The sequence below is a fragment of the Asterias rubens genome, chromosome 2 (assembly GCF_902459465.1).
Source record: "Asterias rubens chromosome 2, eAstRub1.3, whole genome shotgun sequence".
Classification (NCBI taxonomy): Eukaryota; Metazoa; Echinodermata; class Asteroidea; order Forcipulatida; family Asteriidae; genus Asterias; species Asterias rubens.
Window position 1 is genome coordinate 23,867,865 of NC_047063.1, and position 16,375 is coordinate 23,884,239.

General features: G+C 38.5%; 1 protein-coding gene across 1 annotated transcript; it reads right to left on the reverse strand.

The window, feature by feature from the left end:
- Positions 1 to 1,105: 1,105 nt before the first annotated feature.
- LOC117305614 (cytochrome P450 4F12-like) lies at positions 1,106 to 14,393 on the reverse strand. The gene is made up of 6 exons (XM_033790497.1): positions 14,341 to 14,393; positions 13,148 to 13,379; positions 12,846 to 13,042; positions 11,053 to 11,186; positions 4,526 to 4,673; positions 1,106 to 2,667 (listed from the first exon to the last, which is right to left on the reverse strand). The coding sequence occupies exons 1-6, from the start codon at positions 14,391 to 14,393 to the stop codon at positions 2,481 to 2,483; spliced, it is 951 nt and encodes a 316-aa protein (XP_033646388.1). The 3' UTR covers positions 1,106 to 2,480.
- Between the last annotated feature and the right edge of the window lie 1,982 nt (positions 14,394 to 16,375).

A 16,375-nucleotide genomic window follows, 5' to 3' on the forward strand; every position in this document is an offset into this window, starting at 1 on the left:
ACAAAAGGTGTTTTTTCCTTCATAATTTTCTCCCAACTCCGATGACCAATTGAGCTCAAATTTTCAAAGGTTTGTTATTTTATGCATATGTGGAGATATACCAAGTGAGAACACTGGTCTTTGACAATTACCAATAGTGTACCTTCCCTTTAATTCACGACGTTATTGACATGAATGAATGGCAAATTTTTCTCAATATTGATTTAAAAATTCTTGGAATTTAATCAGAAGCTTCTCTTCCTTTTGTTATGGTACACGATTATTATTTTCAAATCGGCTAAATGAAATTTGATGATGTCGACATACAAAAGTGGGAAAAGCGAACTCGTTTTTGCGCTTAACACCCACTGCATTCGCCAGTCCCAGAGGGCAAGACAACGGCTCCAAGTTTAACTCTTAGCAGGTCTTTGCCAAAAGCAGTTCCGATATTATGTGGAGGTGCTGACCAATATTAAATTGCTCAGTGGTGTGTGTTTATTTTTTAATCCATTGGGGGAAGTGAGATGAAAAACACTACCCACAAAAGAGCATCTTGTATCTGTTTTTTCCCCTCGTTTTACACGATGTGTTTTTAGCTGTCACATGATGCATTGTCAGCAAAATCTAAGTGTGTCATTTCACAGCATATTTTTTTTAAGTCTGCGTTTTTCGTTTGCAAAGTATTTAAAATCTACGACGGGGTTCTTTCTGTTCTGAGCCATCAAAATAGAGATAACATACAATGTTCACCAACATTTGCCTACTATATCGGAGGGAATAATATTATGTTGATTTGATTGATTTGGTTTGAGTTGCAAAGATTACCCCCCCCCCCAAAAAAAAGGGGGGGGGGAATGGAGTTAAGAATATTTTTGGGGTTAAACCCTTATATCAAACAGTCTAATATTGGATTCGACCTGCCTCTCTACTGGGCAATCTAGGTTGTCTAGTTGCTAATACAGCTCTAGAATGGCAAAGGTCGTGGGTTCGAATCCCACCCGAGTAATATGCCGGTGATTTTTCCCTACAGAACTATTGAAAGCACCGAGTAAACAGTTCTCACATCGGTGTAAGGGGTAAAACCAAATTGTACAAACAAACAAAAAAGAGACAACAAAGTAAAAGGTGTTTTTGTTTACACAAATTTAATAGAAATCTCAAAGTAAAAGATGAAATGATACACTTTACTGCCGCTCTTCTCTGGGCGACTTCCTAGACACCTGGCAGCCTGTAAATTGCCTCGGCCATTGTGCATAAACAAACAACGCCAATCTTCTTCGTTCCGTGCCCTATTTGGTCAACCTTACCATATTATCATTTTGATGGAATTTTCGCATTAAGGAAATTTAAAACCGATAAAGAATAACTTTAAATACTTAAATAAAACAAAGGCTTGCACAATTTCCTAGCATTTGCAATATTGTCCAAACTAACAATAAAAAAAAAAAAAACAAACAAAAAAACCGAACTAACATTAATATACCCAAACCCGTATAAAATGATTACCTTTAGCAAATATACTATCCCAATATACAGACCCCTGTTGTGTCATCCTTTTGTGACATCTTTTTAAGGCAGATGATCATCTGGAGAGCAAAGCTTTCAAGTTGATTGGTTATTTTCCCCTGGAAAGTAGCCCGATATGCATATTGAGTATCACTTTTCACACAGTCATGAACATACATAATTGAATTAAGCTTTGTATACTACTCTCCTCGTGTTTTTTTTTGCTACAAAGAAGAACCCTAGCTGGGGGTAAATATTTACCTATGGAGAGAAAATAAGCTACCTAATGTCGGACACCTTTACCTGATAATTTTCTGCACGGCTGTGAGATCGTTGTGAAATTTCCTGCGGGGTATTATTGTCTTTTTCCCCCGCTCTGCTTTGATCATGAACTTCGTCATATACTGTGTGTGTTTTAAAAAGCCCGATCGAAGTGGGCTCATCGCTAGCTGAGTTGTTTTCATATCATTATTTTTTTACCGAGTGTAGAACTTTGGCTTCTTCGTAAATAGTAGTTTGCAAAAACAAAAAGGCTTAACTGTGATGAGCTTGTATCGATGCAACTTTTGATGCATTGCTTGTTGAGGTATCAATATGTCTTGTTTCCGATAACACCATGTGAGTGTTACATATTTTGGTTATTCATTACATGGTGTTACCGCAAACTTTTCCAAATCGTATTCCCACCATGCACAGATTTAAATCCTACTTAGTTATTGTTCTTGAGAACTTGTCTTGCTTACTTCCGCAAACTTCTCCTTGTTTGTATTACAATATTATAAGGTGTAGAAATGGCAACGTTGTCGAAATTTCTCCATAAAGGTGCGCGCAGCTCAGAGCCGCAAAAAAGGACCGTTTGTGTCTGCTGCCACCAGCATCTCAAAGTCTCCCAGTATTACAACATCATGATTCATATTATGTTTGGAGATTTCCAAAATTAAACACAACATCAGAAGCAAGAACCACGTGTGCTATTACTACACCTGATTTATACTTTAGGCAGCTTTCCCATCCAGCTTTCTAGGTTTCATCAGAACATGAATCCCCGTCTCACTCCGGAGAGTTCCAGCGTTGACAAGTTTGATTTTCTTACTCTCGTCTGCTTCGAAAACAAAATGGCGTAGCAGGAGGGCAAAGGTCGTCTTCAGCTCGAAGACGGCGAATTGCTGTCCGAGACAGTTCCTATTGGGGAGCGAAAGGAACAATCAAGGAACAGTTAAAGGGACATGGACACTATTGGTAATTACTCAAAAATAACTGTAAGCATAAACAGTTACTTGAACAAGCAATGGAGAGCTGTTGGTATAAAACCTTATGCGAAACGGCTCTCTGAAGTAACATAGTTTTTGAGAAAGAGAGTAAATTTCTCACTCAAATAAAAACGTCTTCAGCTGAAGCCTTTTATTTTGTATCTGAAAGCACAAGAAGCACTGCAACGCAACAAGTATTTTCTTTCATTATTTTCTTGCAAACTCGAAGACCAATTGAGCCCAAATTTCACAGATTGTTTTATGCATTGGGTTATCAAGTAAGAAACCTGGTGTCTTTAAGTGATTATTGTTTTGAATTGACTGGCAGTCGAGTTCTTCAAGTGGTCCAGCTGCACCAATATTAAATTAATTGCCTCTTGAATACGCAGCATTCATCAAAGAAAATTGGGGAAAAAATGACACGGTATAATTTACTCTTCAAAAATGTCGGCTCTGCGTAAAACAATTCCCGGTGGATTACTGTCGACGAAACCAGAGACTTACGGGAATTATTAATTCGGAAAGAATTCTAATGTCGGTCTGATTGATTATAAATGTCATACCGTAACTAATGTCAGAGTCTTATTTCAAGACAAAAGTCGAGGGAGACGCGTTTTGAAGACAGCGGAGCCGCGTTTATTAGACGCAACAATTCGCCGTCGATATGCTATAATTACCGCTTGATAAGAATGCAAACAGACAACACTGTTGCAATATTGACCTTCCATTTTGCCAAATCATTGATTAACACTTCAATGAATAGATTATAGTTTGAATGTACCCGTCGTATACATCAAAGTGTGTTAGCACCAACTTTCCGAGCTAGGTGAACAAAATCACAGGCATATTAATTACTCGGGTGTGATTCGAACCCACGACCAGTGCAACTCTAAAGCAGTGTCCATTGGAATTAAATAAAATTAATAGTTTTTCTTTTTTTCTCTCTGATTTTGCAAATTTACGCTCATGAGAAGTTGACACGAAATTAACAATGACGCTATCAATCGTACTACCATAAGGGTCCGTATGCGTTGGGAATGAACATTAATTTCAATAAAAACTGACTTTGTACAAAGTACTGCAGCTTTGGAAAGTATATCACTGACATAATATCCGAATAAGCGTGCTCTACCAACTAAGCTATTTAGCCCTACTATTCTAGCCCATCTTTGTTTCAAAGATAGATGGCCAATTTGAACAGTCGTGGCTTACCCGGAAGCCCCAATGTAGTCAACATTTCTTTGTTCAACCCCAAATTACTGTCCATTTAGACAAGTTACACGTTGTACCAGAAACATTGACTAAAAAGTCGACATGCGTAGCCTCTAATCCTATTGACAATATTCATAGATGATCTAACGGGTCCAATGTATCCCTGTTAGTCCCCTAAAAACTGATTGAGTCAATGGACACTATTGGTAAATACTCAAAGCAATTATTAGCATAGAAACTGACTTGGTAAAGAGTAATGGGGAGAGGTTGATTGTATAAAACATTGTGAGAAACAGCTCCCTTTGAAGTAACGTAGTTTTTGACAAAGATGTAAATTCTTGCTCAATTTATTATAAAATACTTCAGCTTTTACATGCATCCGAAAGCACACAAATAATTGTGCAACGTTGATGACCAACTGAGCCCAATTTTTCACAGATTTGTTATTTAGGTTAATATACACTATAGTGCGAATACTGGCATTGGACAATAACCCAAGGTGGCCAGAGTCTTTAAAAAAAGAACTGACATTTTGAAGAGGAAACAGGAGAAGAGAAAAAAAAATGTGAAAAGTTAACCTTGGTCCAGCAGAGAACGGTAGGAAGGCATGAGGGGAGCGATTGACGCAATTCTCCGGGGAGAACCGCTCGGGGCTGAACACCTGCGGACTGTCCCATACCGTAGGGTTCAGATGCAGTCCGCTCATCGAAATATACACCGTAGTATCTGAGGAAAGAAAAGTGGGAAAAAACGAAAACAAGACGATAGGATGGATCGGTCTACTTATGTCATTTTGAAGACCAATTATTATCTTATTTCTATTATAAATGTATTATCATGTGGCGATTGTAAGGTAGCCATTCACTGTACAAACATATGGGAATGTCAAAATATCCAATATGTAAAAAACAATAACGACACCCACTGTATACAAACCTACGGGAATGTCCAATATCCATAATTGATATACAAGGTAGACACTAACTGTACTAACCTATCGGAAATGCCCAATAGTGTCAACAAAATCTAGGTTAATTGGTGTCATGTCTAGACTAATTTGAAATTAATATTTTTCATAATTTTATCTGTTATTCGTCATATCGCGTTCGTTTTATCTGGACTAATTCATATTATATGATAGTTAATTTGTAAACATTTTTGGTTTGAAGAGCGTCACGCCCACGAGGTCTGATCAAATCATTTAGGCAGTCTCACTGAAGTTTAGGTATCCACAAGCCTTAGATGAAACGTCTGGAGGGAACGTCTGTATGGGTGCACCCCACTTTAGGCAGTGGACACTATCATGGTAATTACTTAAACAAATTATTTTAATTACTTGTTTACGAGTAATGGGGAGAGGTTGATAGTATAAAACATTGTGAGGAACAGCTCCCTCTGAAGCTACGTAGCTTTCGAGACAGTAGTAATTTTCCACGAATTGATTTTGAGACCTGAGATTTAGAATTTGAGGTATCGAAATCAAGCATAAGAAAGCGCACAACTTCGTTTGACCATAATGTGCGACAAGGGTGTTTATTTCTTTCTTTCATATCTCGCAATTCGACGACCGAATGAGCTCAAATTTTCACAGGTTTGTTATTTTATGCATATGTTGAGAAACACCAACTGTGAAGACTGAGTCTTTGACAATTACCAATAGTGTCCAATGTCTTGAATAAACTCCAATAATATAGCTGACAGTGCTAAAAATACTCGTTCATAAATACACGAAACATCAAAAGTATCAAAGCTTTTTAAAGTACAAGGGTGTATAGACCTTTTCGCAAATACCGGGGCGCGCGCGTAAAGCTTGGAATTAGGTGCATTGTGGTCTTGCTGGTATCCAAATTTGATCCATATATATCCCACAATGCACCTCATTCAACAGTCTGCGCTTGCGCATTGATATTTGCGATAAGGTGTATTCAGGCCTGGGGAAATTAACTGATTCTTGAGCTTTTAGACTCTGCTCAGCCTGTTATGGGGAAGTCTTAGGGCCCGTTGAGTTATTATACGGGTGTACTTTTCCAAGCGTCTGTGCATCTTGAAAAAATTCTCTATACTCTCTGTGATGACCGGACGTTTGAATTTTACACCAGTGCAGGGTTGTTTTTATTTAGAGGGAGAACAACTCGACAGGCCATAGTCGACTTATGCAGAATTTAAATATTCTAGAGTAAAACAAAAAAGGCAACTGTGAAACTTATTACTATTTTTCGTTAAGTTTTGAATATATTTTTTATCATTCTGCACTGCATGCTATGCTATTTATTGAGGTCCATAATACCAAAGTTCAAGCCAATGGTTTCGACAATGGCAAATCACAAGTTATTTTGATTGGCAAGTAGGCCCATGGTTTGCAATAGCAACACCCCCCCCCCCCCCAAAAAAAAAGTAGTGGAAAAAAAGAAGAAGAAACGGAAGAAGAGGGAGTCGTCGATTAAAGTTACAGCATTTATAGGGAGTACCGGATGATTTGTTGACGTTTAATGGTATCCTGCGAAAGTTTAAACACTTGGATTGTTTCCTAAACTAGCTCAATAAGCTCATGATGTTTCCTGTTATGTTTGATCGAAAATTTGAGTTAAAGTTCGTTAGTGATGACTAGTGGCTATCTTCGATACTGATTGGATAATCTTAAATGTAAAGTATCGATTCTTGTGTGACAGTCGAGAGACAACAAGACAGAAATAACTCGCCATGGGTGTTTAAAAAAAAACATCAGCGATTTAAGGACTCATGGTTTAAAGTTGTTAAACACAGATGTTTTTTCCAGAAGGTTGTAGACTACAGTCTATCCCAACATGTCTTTGTTACAAACACTGCACCCACCCTGCTGGAAGATGAAATGGTTTTTTTTCTAGTATTTGTTTGTCTTAGAATAATAATTTTCAGAACTTATAAGTCTCCCGAACCCCGAACAACTACTCCGCGGTAATAGAATAAAGCAAAAACAGTTCTCTAAAAACAAACTCTATCCTGGCAAGTAGATACACACATACCGCAAACCAAATATTATACAAAGAATAATATTATTTCTCAACAATCATAATCGGTTGTTTACTTCAAACATGGAGGGAAGAAAACAGATCCAAACTCACCCACCCCACTGTTCGCAGCTTATCCCAATCAACTAGATGGAGAAGGTGAGTTCAATATAAGAGAAGATTAACTCCAAATAATAGTCTGTCACAACAAGTACACGCATGGAATACCGGAATAAAAATAAGCATCCGATACTGTAATGCAGATTTTTTGCAAGCGTGTAGTCACCAGACTTAGTTCTGGTGGTTATAATGTCATTCAGGTTCGGGTGGAGTCCCAGTCATTTTGACTTTTGTTTGTGTATTTTGTGCAATCTGCTTTACTATTTTGCCCTGTGGAATAATATTGCATGGGCATCCTTTTCCGTGATGTATAGCCTCAAATTGGGGACAAACAGCGGTGATAGAAGCATGATATACGACTCTTTAGTCTCACGGTAATTGTTACGACACTTTATCCCCAAAGATATTATACAACACAGGTGAAGCATGAAGCATGAAGTCGAGGCTCGACATGCAGTTAGCAATTACATGGAGCGAATAATTGCTTTTCTATTCCAGGAGTGTAAACAAGGCCCCGAGATGTGCATTCAGTGCGCCGTGGCACCTTGTAAACCGTTATAAGGTGCTAAATAATTGGGTTTCAGAATTCATCACTGCTAATAACCTATCTTTCTGAAAGTTTGTATAATAAATACTCAGCGCCTTGAGTACCTTGTTTGGTAGATACGTGCGCTATAAGACTTTTTTATTTTTAAGATATTTCCATACCATACAACGCATGAAGTCTCCTGATTTTTTCAGTTTCTCATTTATTTTTTATTTAATATCACTTTACCAAGAATTGTCTATGGTTTACCGGTTCTTGTCTTTTGCAACTTTATCAATTAAACCTCTGTTTCCCTAGCGACTGAAAGTTAATTTACCGTAAAATCCTCAAGAGAGAAATTGTTCACCGAAGCCAATGTATGTGTAAGAGTCTCTCTCCTACTAATTGAACCAACCAAAAGCCCGTAATTTGTTATCAATTGATGTGAAATTAGATTTCCCCATTCACATTTTTGGTTATTATAAAACGTATTAAAACAAAATTCCGAGATTGTGAGAAAAGTATCAAAGACGATCGCCCTTTGATCTGTGGCGTCTGAACGCGTCAATGAAGCACATTTTAATAGTGACAAAATAATATCAGCCTTAGTGAACACTAAACACATCAACTGTTTGCAGAGGCGCTCACTGTTTGCTAACAGCTTGCTTTTGAAAACAATCGAACCGTTTAACTTCTGACAACATTAAAAACCTACGTGGGATACAATAACAGAGACGTTTTCAAGTACAAAAACATCACCGTTAATATCCTTCAAGGGAATGTACACGTTTGGTAATTACTCAAAACAAATATTAAATTAAAAACTGACTTGGAACGAGCATTGGAGAGCTGTTGATAATTTAAAACATTGTGGGAAACGACTCCCTCTGAAGTAACGTAGTTTTTGAGAAAGAGGTAAATTCTCACTAAAATAATAAAAATCTTCTAGCTGGAGTAGAAGTCTTTTATTCTTTTCTGAAAGCACACAAATTCGTCTAATAAGGGTGTTTTTTCTTTCATCGTTCTCTCGCAACTTCGATGACCAAGTGAGCTCAAATTTTCACAGGCTTGTCATTTTATGCTTATGACGGGATACACCAAATGAGAACACTGGTCTTTGACAATTACCAAACGTGTACAGTGCCTTTAAATGCGGCCGTGGACACTAATGGTATTTCTCAAGATAATTCTTAGTATCAAAACTTGATGGTACGGGACAATGGAGAGCTGTTCATGTTATAAAACTTTGTTAGAAATGGCTTCCTCGTAAGTAAACGTAGTTTTTGAGAAAGAAGTAATTTATCACTCAATTACTAATTAAATTCAGATGAAGCCTTTATGCTTCTGAAAGCACACAAAGTAATGCAACAACGGTGTGGTTTTCTTTCATAATTTTCATGCAAGTTTGATGACCAATTCAGCCCAAATTGTCACTGGTTTGATTATTATGATGATTATGTTTGAAAACATCGAGTGAGAATACTGATCTGACAATTACCCAAAGTGTTCAGCCGTCGATTTCACCAAACTCTTCCTAACTAAGGACTCATCTTAGGACTTAGGACGAGTCCCAACTGTTGTAGCATGCAGACCTTAAGATTGATCCTAAGTTAGGACTCGTCCTAACTCGAGATAGGATTAATAATAGCGTTTCGTGAAATCGGCTGCAGTGCCTTTATTTAAGCTTGTATAATCACTTGTGTAGATGCAAACACCGGTATAATAGATGGGCTGCTTGTTTCAACATATACAGTGCGTATTTCCGGAAATTCTGCTTACGTTGCACCCGAAGGGCACCCGGGTACTTCATTGTCCAGAACGAAGATGCGACCCTTCACTTGCCCCCTCGACGGTAACCCCGCCCCGAAGTCATCTCCCTCTCCTCTCAGATGTGTTATGGGGATTCAAATAGACGAGAGGATTGTTTTATTGAATGGATAGAATAGGAGTGGGTTTAGAGACTGTTGGACAAACAACATGGGTCAAATATTGTTTTTTTTTTGTCAACTAAAATACACTTAACACTTATTGGTAACTGTCAAAGACTAGTCTTCTCACTTGGTGTATCTCAACATATGCATAAAATAACAAACCTGTGAAAAACTGAGCTCAATGGGAGACTTTCTGGGACGACAGAGGGCAGCAGACTTACCGGGTAAATCCATTGTTCTCAGAATTGTGCGCATGTTCAGAACTACGTAAACAATGGAAATTTACCCGGTATGTCTGCTGCCGCCTAGCGTTGGAAAGTCTCCTATTGGTCGTCGAAGTTGTTTATTACTTTCAGCATGTGCCCCCACCCCAATTTAGGTCCATATCCCGGGTACCCCCACCCATTTGAAATCTGGATTTGGGAAATTGGTAATAAGTTTCAGAGTTTTAATGTGACAATTTGATTTCAAACTATCGCCAGATAACCGTATATAAAATAGTATCTATAACAGTAACAAGAAATTCGCGGAGAAGGGGATTTCTTAAGAAAAAGGCAACGGAAATGGAGCCATTTCCCCCATTAGAAACAAAGTTGTCAGTCCCTTGTGCAAGCTACCATGACACACCCCCTGAAACTTAACCATAGTTACAGTGCACTGCCCAAAATACACTCCATCCCCACAGGCCTGCCTAATCTTGAAAAGCGCAGGGGGAAATCTCACCGAACAGGTGTATTCCGCATCGGGAAAACCGAGTCCCGGGGTCTGTATAAATTTCCATCCGCCGTGAATAAGTTCGCGCCATAAGGCTGTTCCAATAAAGGGTACTTTTTGCATGACACAAAACACAAACTTCCGCAGATTTACATTAAACAGGTAAGATGTAATGATAGAAAGCTCCCTTTAAATGTTACATGTTGAGGTGCTGTAGTTTTTGAGTGAGTTAAACAATATTCACGAAGATTGTTAAAGAATGCACAAAGGATTTGTGCGCGACTCTCCTAAAAAGATTCTCTGCGCATTTTACTTTTTTCCCCCGTGCAATGTTTCCGTTTGAAAGGAAATAAGGAAGACCTGTTTGTCATTTCATATTATGGTTGATCACACACAAACCTGAAGACTGCTCTGCGACTACTTTGTCAGCTCACCTAATCCTGATAATACCTACAGTATCACAGTGGCTAAGAGCACCTGCTTCAAACTCTGATGTTACTGATCAGTACGAGTGTGGGTTCCAGTTCCGGTTATGACACTAACTATGTCCTTAAGCAAGACACTTGACCATAATTGCTTCGTAACGTTTGGGGAGATAGTGCCTTCTACCAGCCAGGCTTCTGATGGATGATACCAAAGCCTACACCCGTATGGCCTGTAAAGGGGGTAACCCTGTATCAGCCCCATGAGTAGGTGGCGGCGGACTCTGGAAAAACTAGTCGTTTTGCAGCCCACACCTTAAGTTCCCTTATAAGGCTATGTAGGTATGATGACTTGCATAAACAAGAAATGAAAAGAAAACGGTAAATCAAAGATGGAACACGTACCTGTTGGGATGACTCTCCCGTCGCTGAGGACCAGTGGCTCCGTAAGGCGTCTGAATACGAAGGGCACAGTGGGATAAAGTCGCTGGCTCTCCTTGATGCACATGGTCAAGAAAGGCAATGAACTCATATCAGTCCTGCAACAACACAATGGGGAAACCATTCACAATTTTAAAGGCATTGGACACTATTGGTATAATTACCCAAAATAATTGTTGGCATAATAAATTACTTGGTAACGAGCAATATAGAGACCTGTTGATAGTATAAAACACGGTGAGAAACAGCTACATCTAAAGTAGCGTAGTTTTTGAGAAAGAACTCAAATAAAAGACTTCAGCTGAAGGCTTTTATTATGCATCTGAAAGCACGCAAAATATAAGTGCAACAAGGGTGTTTTTCTTTCATTATTCTATTGCAACTTCGACGACCAATTGAGCCCAAATTTTCGCAGGTTTGTTATTTTATGCATATAATGAGATACACAAAGTAAGAAGAGTGGTCTTTGAAAATTACCAAATAATCCACTGTCCAGCCCCTTTAAAGTATGGGCACATTGTTTTGTTGGGGGGGGGGGGGGGGGCTCGAACAACTAATATAATTTGGTCCTTTGAAAGGAAGAAGAATAACCATTAGCACTGTGTGCAACAGGGTACCAAACATAAGATGGCACAGTGATGACTCGCGGTCCATCATTTGTGTTAAAGGAGAAGACTAATTAAAGTCAGTATATGACACATAGCCTCGAAGGGTCGCACTAATGTCCATCATCAATACACTCACAGCTCGTTCACGACAACCGGTGTGAGGGGTCCGACGGTATGCTTTATAAGGCCTTTTTGCACCGCTTCCTTCATAGCCCTTTTCGAAGCCATGGCTTCAGCTTCAGTCCTGGAAAGCTAGACCCCATAGTTGTATTGAATACGCGTGATATACGTTCAGGGAGTCAGACCAGAGGACGGAGCCCGAAGCCGAATCCAAAAGCCAATGACGAGGATTCAAAAAGGGCCATAATTAGTAAAACGTGACTTTGAGGGTATCACGCCGAACCAATTAGACACTCCAACCATGAAGGCGTTTTCCATCATTTCCCATAATTTGAGAAATGAGGTTGATTGATGGGTTTTGGCCGGTAAGTATACTATAACCCTGTACTGTGTCAATTTATTTCGCTGCGAGATAAGACCCAACAAATTTTCAGTGTTCATTGCAAAATATGCGTGAAGTGCCTTTCAATTACTAACAGACCTTTCTATTACAACATCATAGTCCACGTTTTTGCCGCCCAAGGTAGGATACCTTTGGGAGGCCATAAATGCAGAGCAAAAACTGTTTCAAAAAATGTTACACAATTTAATACCCAACAAGGGTTAAATTTGCTGTAAACAAAGGTACCAATGGGATGCATGTTTTGTTTTTGTAGAATTGAAAGTTTGCAGAAATTTTGAATTTGTTCACAACATCTATTAACACGACTGAATGTGTTGCTATACCAATCGGCCGTCCATGCCATCAAGAGGGCGGTTTCTTCATCAACGATGGTCTATACACACATTGGCCGTTTTAGAAACAACAGCGTGGGGTGCAGGCTCCTGGCTTTGACCTCGTCAGTAATGCTTCAAGCATGATGCTTTTAATAATGACATACTGACGAAGCATGTGAGCCGGAGTTGAAGCCGAGATCGCAGTTTCGAAAAGGGCATAATATGATCATATACGGGTTTAATAAATAAAATCTGCCTTGATCAACGAACGACACAGGAAGCACTAGCCGTGCGAACGAGGTTGACACCCACCAGTCAAGTTCGTCAGTGCCCTTTGCATTCATCAGATCGTCAACCTCCTTCCTGCAGATGTCCTGGTAGTCCGGATACTGGGCCAAGCAGTAGATGGCCCACGTGGCTGCCGTGCTGGTCGTTTCGTACCCGCCAAACATGAATGTGTTTACTTCGTTCTGAATCTCTTCCTCGCTCAGGCCTTGTCCGTCATCATCCTAGATATAAAACAAGAGTTTCAATGTCCTTTTACATCCTACATTTACAATTTTCTTTTAGGTGATAATCAGAAACTCAATGTAAAAAAAAAATAGCCTCCTCACCCGGGCGTCTATTAAAATATCCAAGAGATCACGAAACACCCTCTCTTGTCCTCTCTTTGCTTGCCTCTTAACGATCACCTGTCTGGAGAAGTCAAGCGCAACCTTAAGGAATTTCCGGAAGTTTTTACCGTCTGGGCTTTTGTAATAGAGGAAGTCTATATATTGCCACATGGTGACGAAACGCTTGAAGAAAAGATTGGCTAATTTGCGGACGGCGTGGACGTAGGTACAGCTGAGGGAAAATAAAGAAAACACGGTTATACTGTAAAAACAGTTTTTAGAGTTTAAAGGCAGTGGACACTATTGTAATTACTCAAAATAATTATCAGCATAAAACCTCACTTGGTAACGAGTAACGGGGAGAGGTTGATAGTATACAACATTGTGAGAAACGGCTCCCTCTAAAGTGACGTAGTTTTCGAGACAGAAGTAATTTTCCATGAATTTGATTTCGAGACCTCAAGTTTAGAATTTGAGGTCTCGAAATCAAGCATCTGAAAGCACACAACTTAGTGTGACGAGGGTGTTTTTTATTTCATTCATATCTCGCAACTTCGACGACCAATTGAGCTCAAATTTTCACAGGTTTGTTATTTTATGCATTTTAGATACACCAAGCGAGAAGACATGGTGTTTGACAATTACCAATAGTGTCCAGTGTCTTTATAGACATCTAAGTTGTACACATTTTTTAAACGTGTTTAAATGACAAACATGTTTATCAGTTTGGGGTATATGGTTTGTGGGATTTAAACACACATGATCTAAACATGTTTTAGGTTAAACATGTGGTGTGGCAAAAATGGGTGCAAAACTTGTGCTTATTGGAAATGTGTTGACAATCTAAACACTGTGTTTAGAGTGATAGGGAGAAACTTTATATAAATAGTAAACTTGCGGGTACAACCATGTGCAAATCTTTTTAGTTTGAGTGTTGGCTCTGAAAAGAGCTGGTGTGTGATCTCGACGTTTCATCTCAAGTTTCTTCTCGGTTATCCACACCATGCAAATCTCTTAACAATACTTGTGATTACTGTTGATGGGAAGGGCACTCTAAACCTCAGTGGGGAATGTGTTCTGACTCCGTTTTGGGCACCGTCGTCAATTTTTGACAAAATTGGAGCTGGAGCCGTTGTGACAGGAGTTTTTTCTGTCCCCCGGATATTCTGTCCCATGGCAAACTGTCTACAAACTTCTTCTGGTACCGCCCTCTTTTGAAACATCCTCTTACAGCACATGTTAACATGTTAATTCCCCACTATGGGTGACCAGTGTAGGCATCCGGTGCAGATCCCTTTATTAAAGTCACCTGGAAATATATTTTTTTTCTTTCAAACATAAGAGTATATGCTTACGAACAATAACACAATTTTTTTAGTAATTGTTTGTCACGATTTATATGTTAAAAAAATATATAAAGTTGTTTGGGGGGCTGACTCCGCCTACCCCCTTTGTGACGTCAATCGAGGCAGACTTTGTCGGCAATACGTATAGTAAACACACGTGCAAAGTACATGTACGTCCAAGTCGTGAGTTGGTACATTTCAAAAAGTGTTTTTCTGCATTCAGCAGCAATACACCTGGTCGGCATTGCCGGAAAAAACAAAAACAATTATTTGTCTGAAACGTACAAACTCACGACTTGGTCCGTACATGTACTTTGCAATAATTGTGTTTACTCTACGCATTACAGGCAAAGTCTGCCTCGATTGACGTCACGAACAGCGCCCTCTCGGGTCGGGGTCTTCTCTTAATTTGTAAATAACATAAACTGATTTTTTAAAACCTTAGTTAACTGTTTATTCCCATTCCACTCATCAAAACACATATATTAGTGACAAAAGCTTTATAAATTTGAAAAAATACCACTTCCAGGTGACTTTAAAGTTTGGAAAATGCCCGCTGTGTCTAATTTGAGGTGTATTTGTAACCAGTAAAGCGCAAAGACGAAGGTGCACTGTAAAAAAAAAAGGGTAAAAATTACCCAACTTTTTACCCAACGTTGGTTCAAATATCAGCCCCACCAGTTTTGGGGCAATTATTGCCCAACAGCCGTTGGTTAAACCATTTACTAAATTATTGGGCAAACCCAACTACACATAGTTGGTTAATTCTAATTACACAGCTGTTGGATATGCTTTGTATACCATTTATTGGTTAAAAGTATTTGTTCAAATACTGGGCAATTTTCAACCAACTGTTAGTGAATATTTTTGGGGTAATTGGTAATTTTTTTCACCAATTGTTGGTAAATGTTGTATCCAATTATTGGGATTGTTTAAATTTCTGTCCACATATTGGTCACTTTTCCCACCATGTATTGGTAAATGCTGTATCCAATTATTGGGATTGTTTAAATTTCTGTCCACATATTGGTCACTTTTCCCACCATGTATTGGTAAATGCTGTATCCAATTATTGGGATTGTTTAAATTTCTGACCACATATTGGTCACTTTTCCCACCATGTATTGGTAAATGCTGTATCCAATTATTGGGTTCGTTTAAATTTCTGTACATAAATTGGTCACTTTTCCCACCAAATGTTGGTAAATATTTTAACCATTGTTGTTGGAATATTTTAAATGAATTACACACATGCTGGGAAAGAAAATAAACAGTTAATGCAATTCCTTTGTTTATGTTTTATTTATTGAACTTTCTTAACTGCACTGAAAGTACGCTTCAACAATTTAAGCAACCTCAAAGGTAGGACCTTCTTTTGATAAACAGACTTAGTAGTCAGTAAAATATATGTGAGGCTTTTCAAGGATCAAAAATTATTTGCGAAACAAATTCGTGAAAAAATGATTTGTAAATAGCTCTATAAAAAAACATTTGTTTTATAAAAACAATTAGAACATGATGTAACTTGCTCTTTCAGCAATGTCTTTCACACACATAATCTTATAATTACCGAAGTTAAAGCTTTTGAAACACACACTTGCTTGTTTTTACTTTCTTTTTGTTTGTTTCTCAAAAATGGCACAACAACTTGTATTAAATAACATGCCAATAAAAATATAAACAAATCTCAAACAACTGGTGCTTGCTTGCCTTGCCTTTCTTTTTGTTTCTGAACAGTAACAATTTGGCTTAATAAATAAACTTGACTAAAAGTAACCTAAAAATTGCAAAAGACTTTCGTTAACAAACAAATTTTAGTTTATCAAAATTAAACCTTTGGGAAACTTGCTTGTAATGCCCTTTTTTTTAAAGACAACTGTGC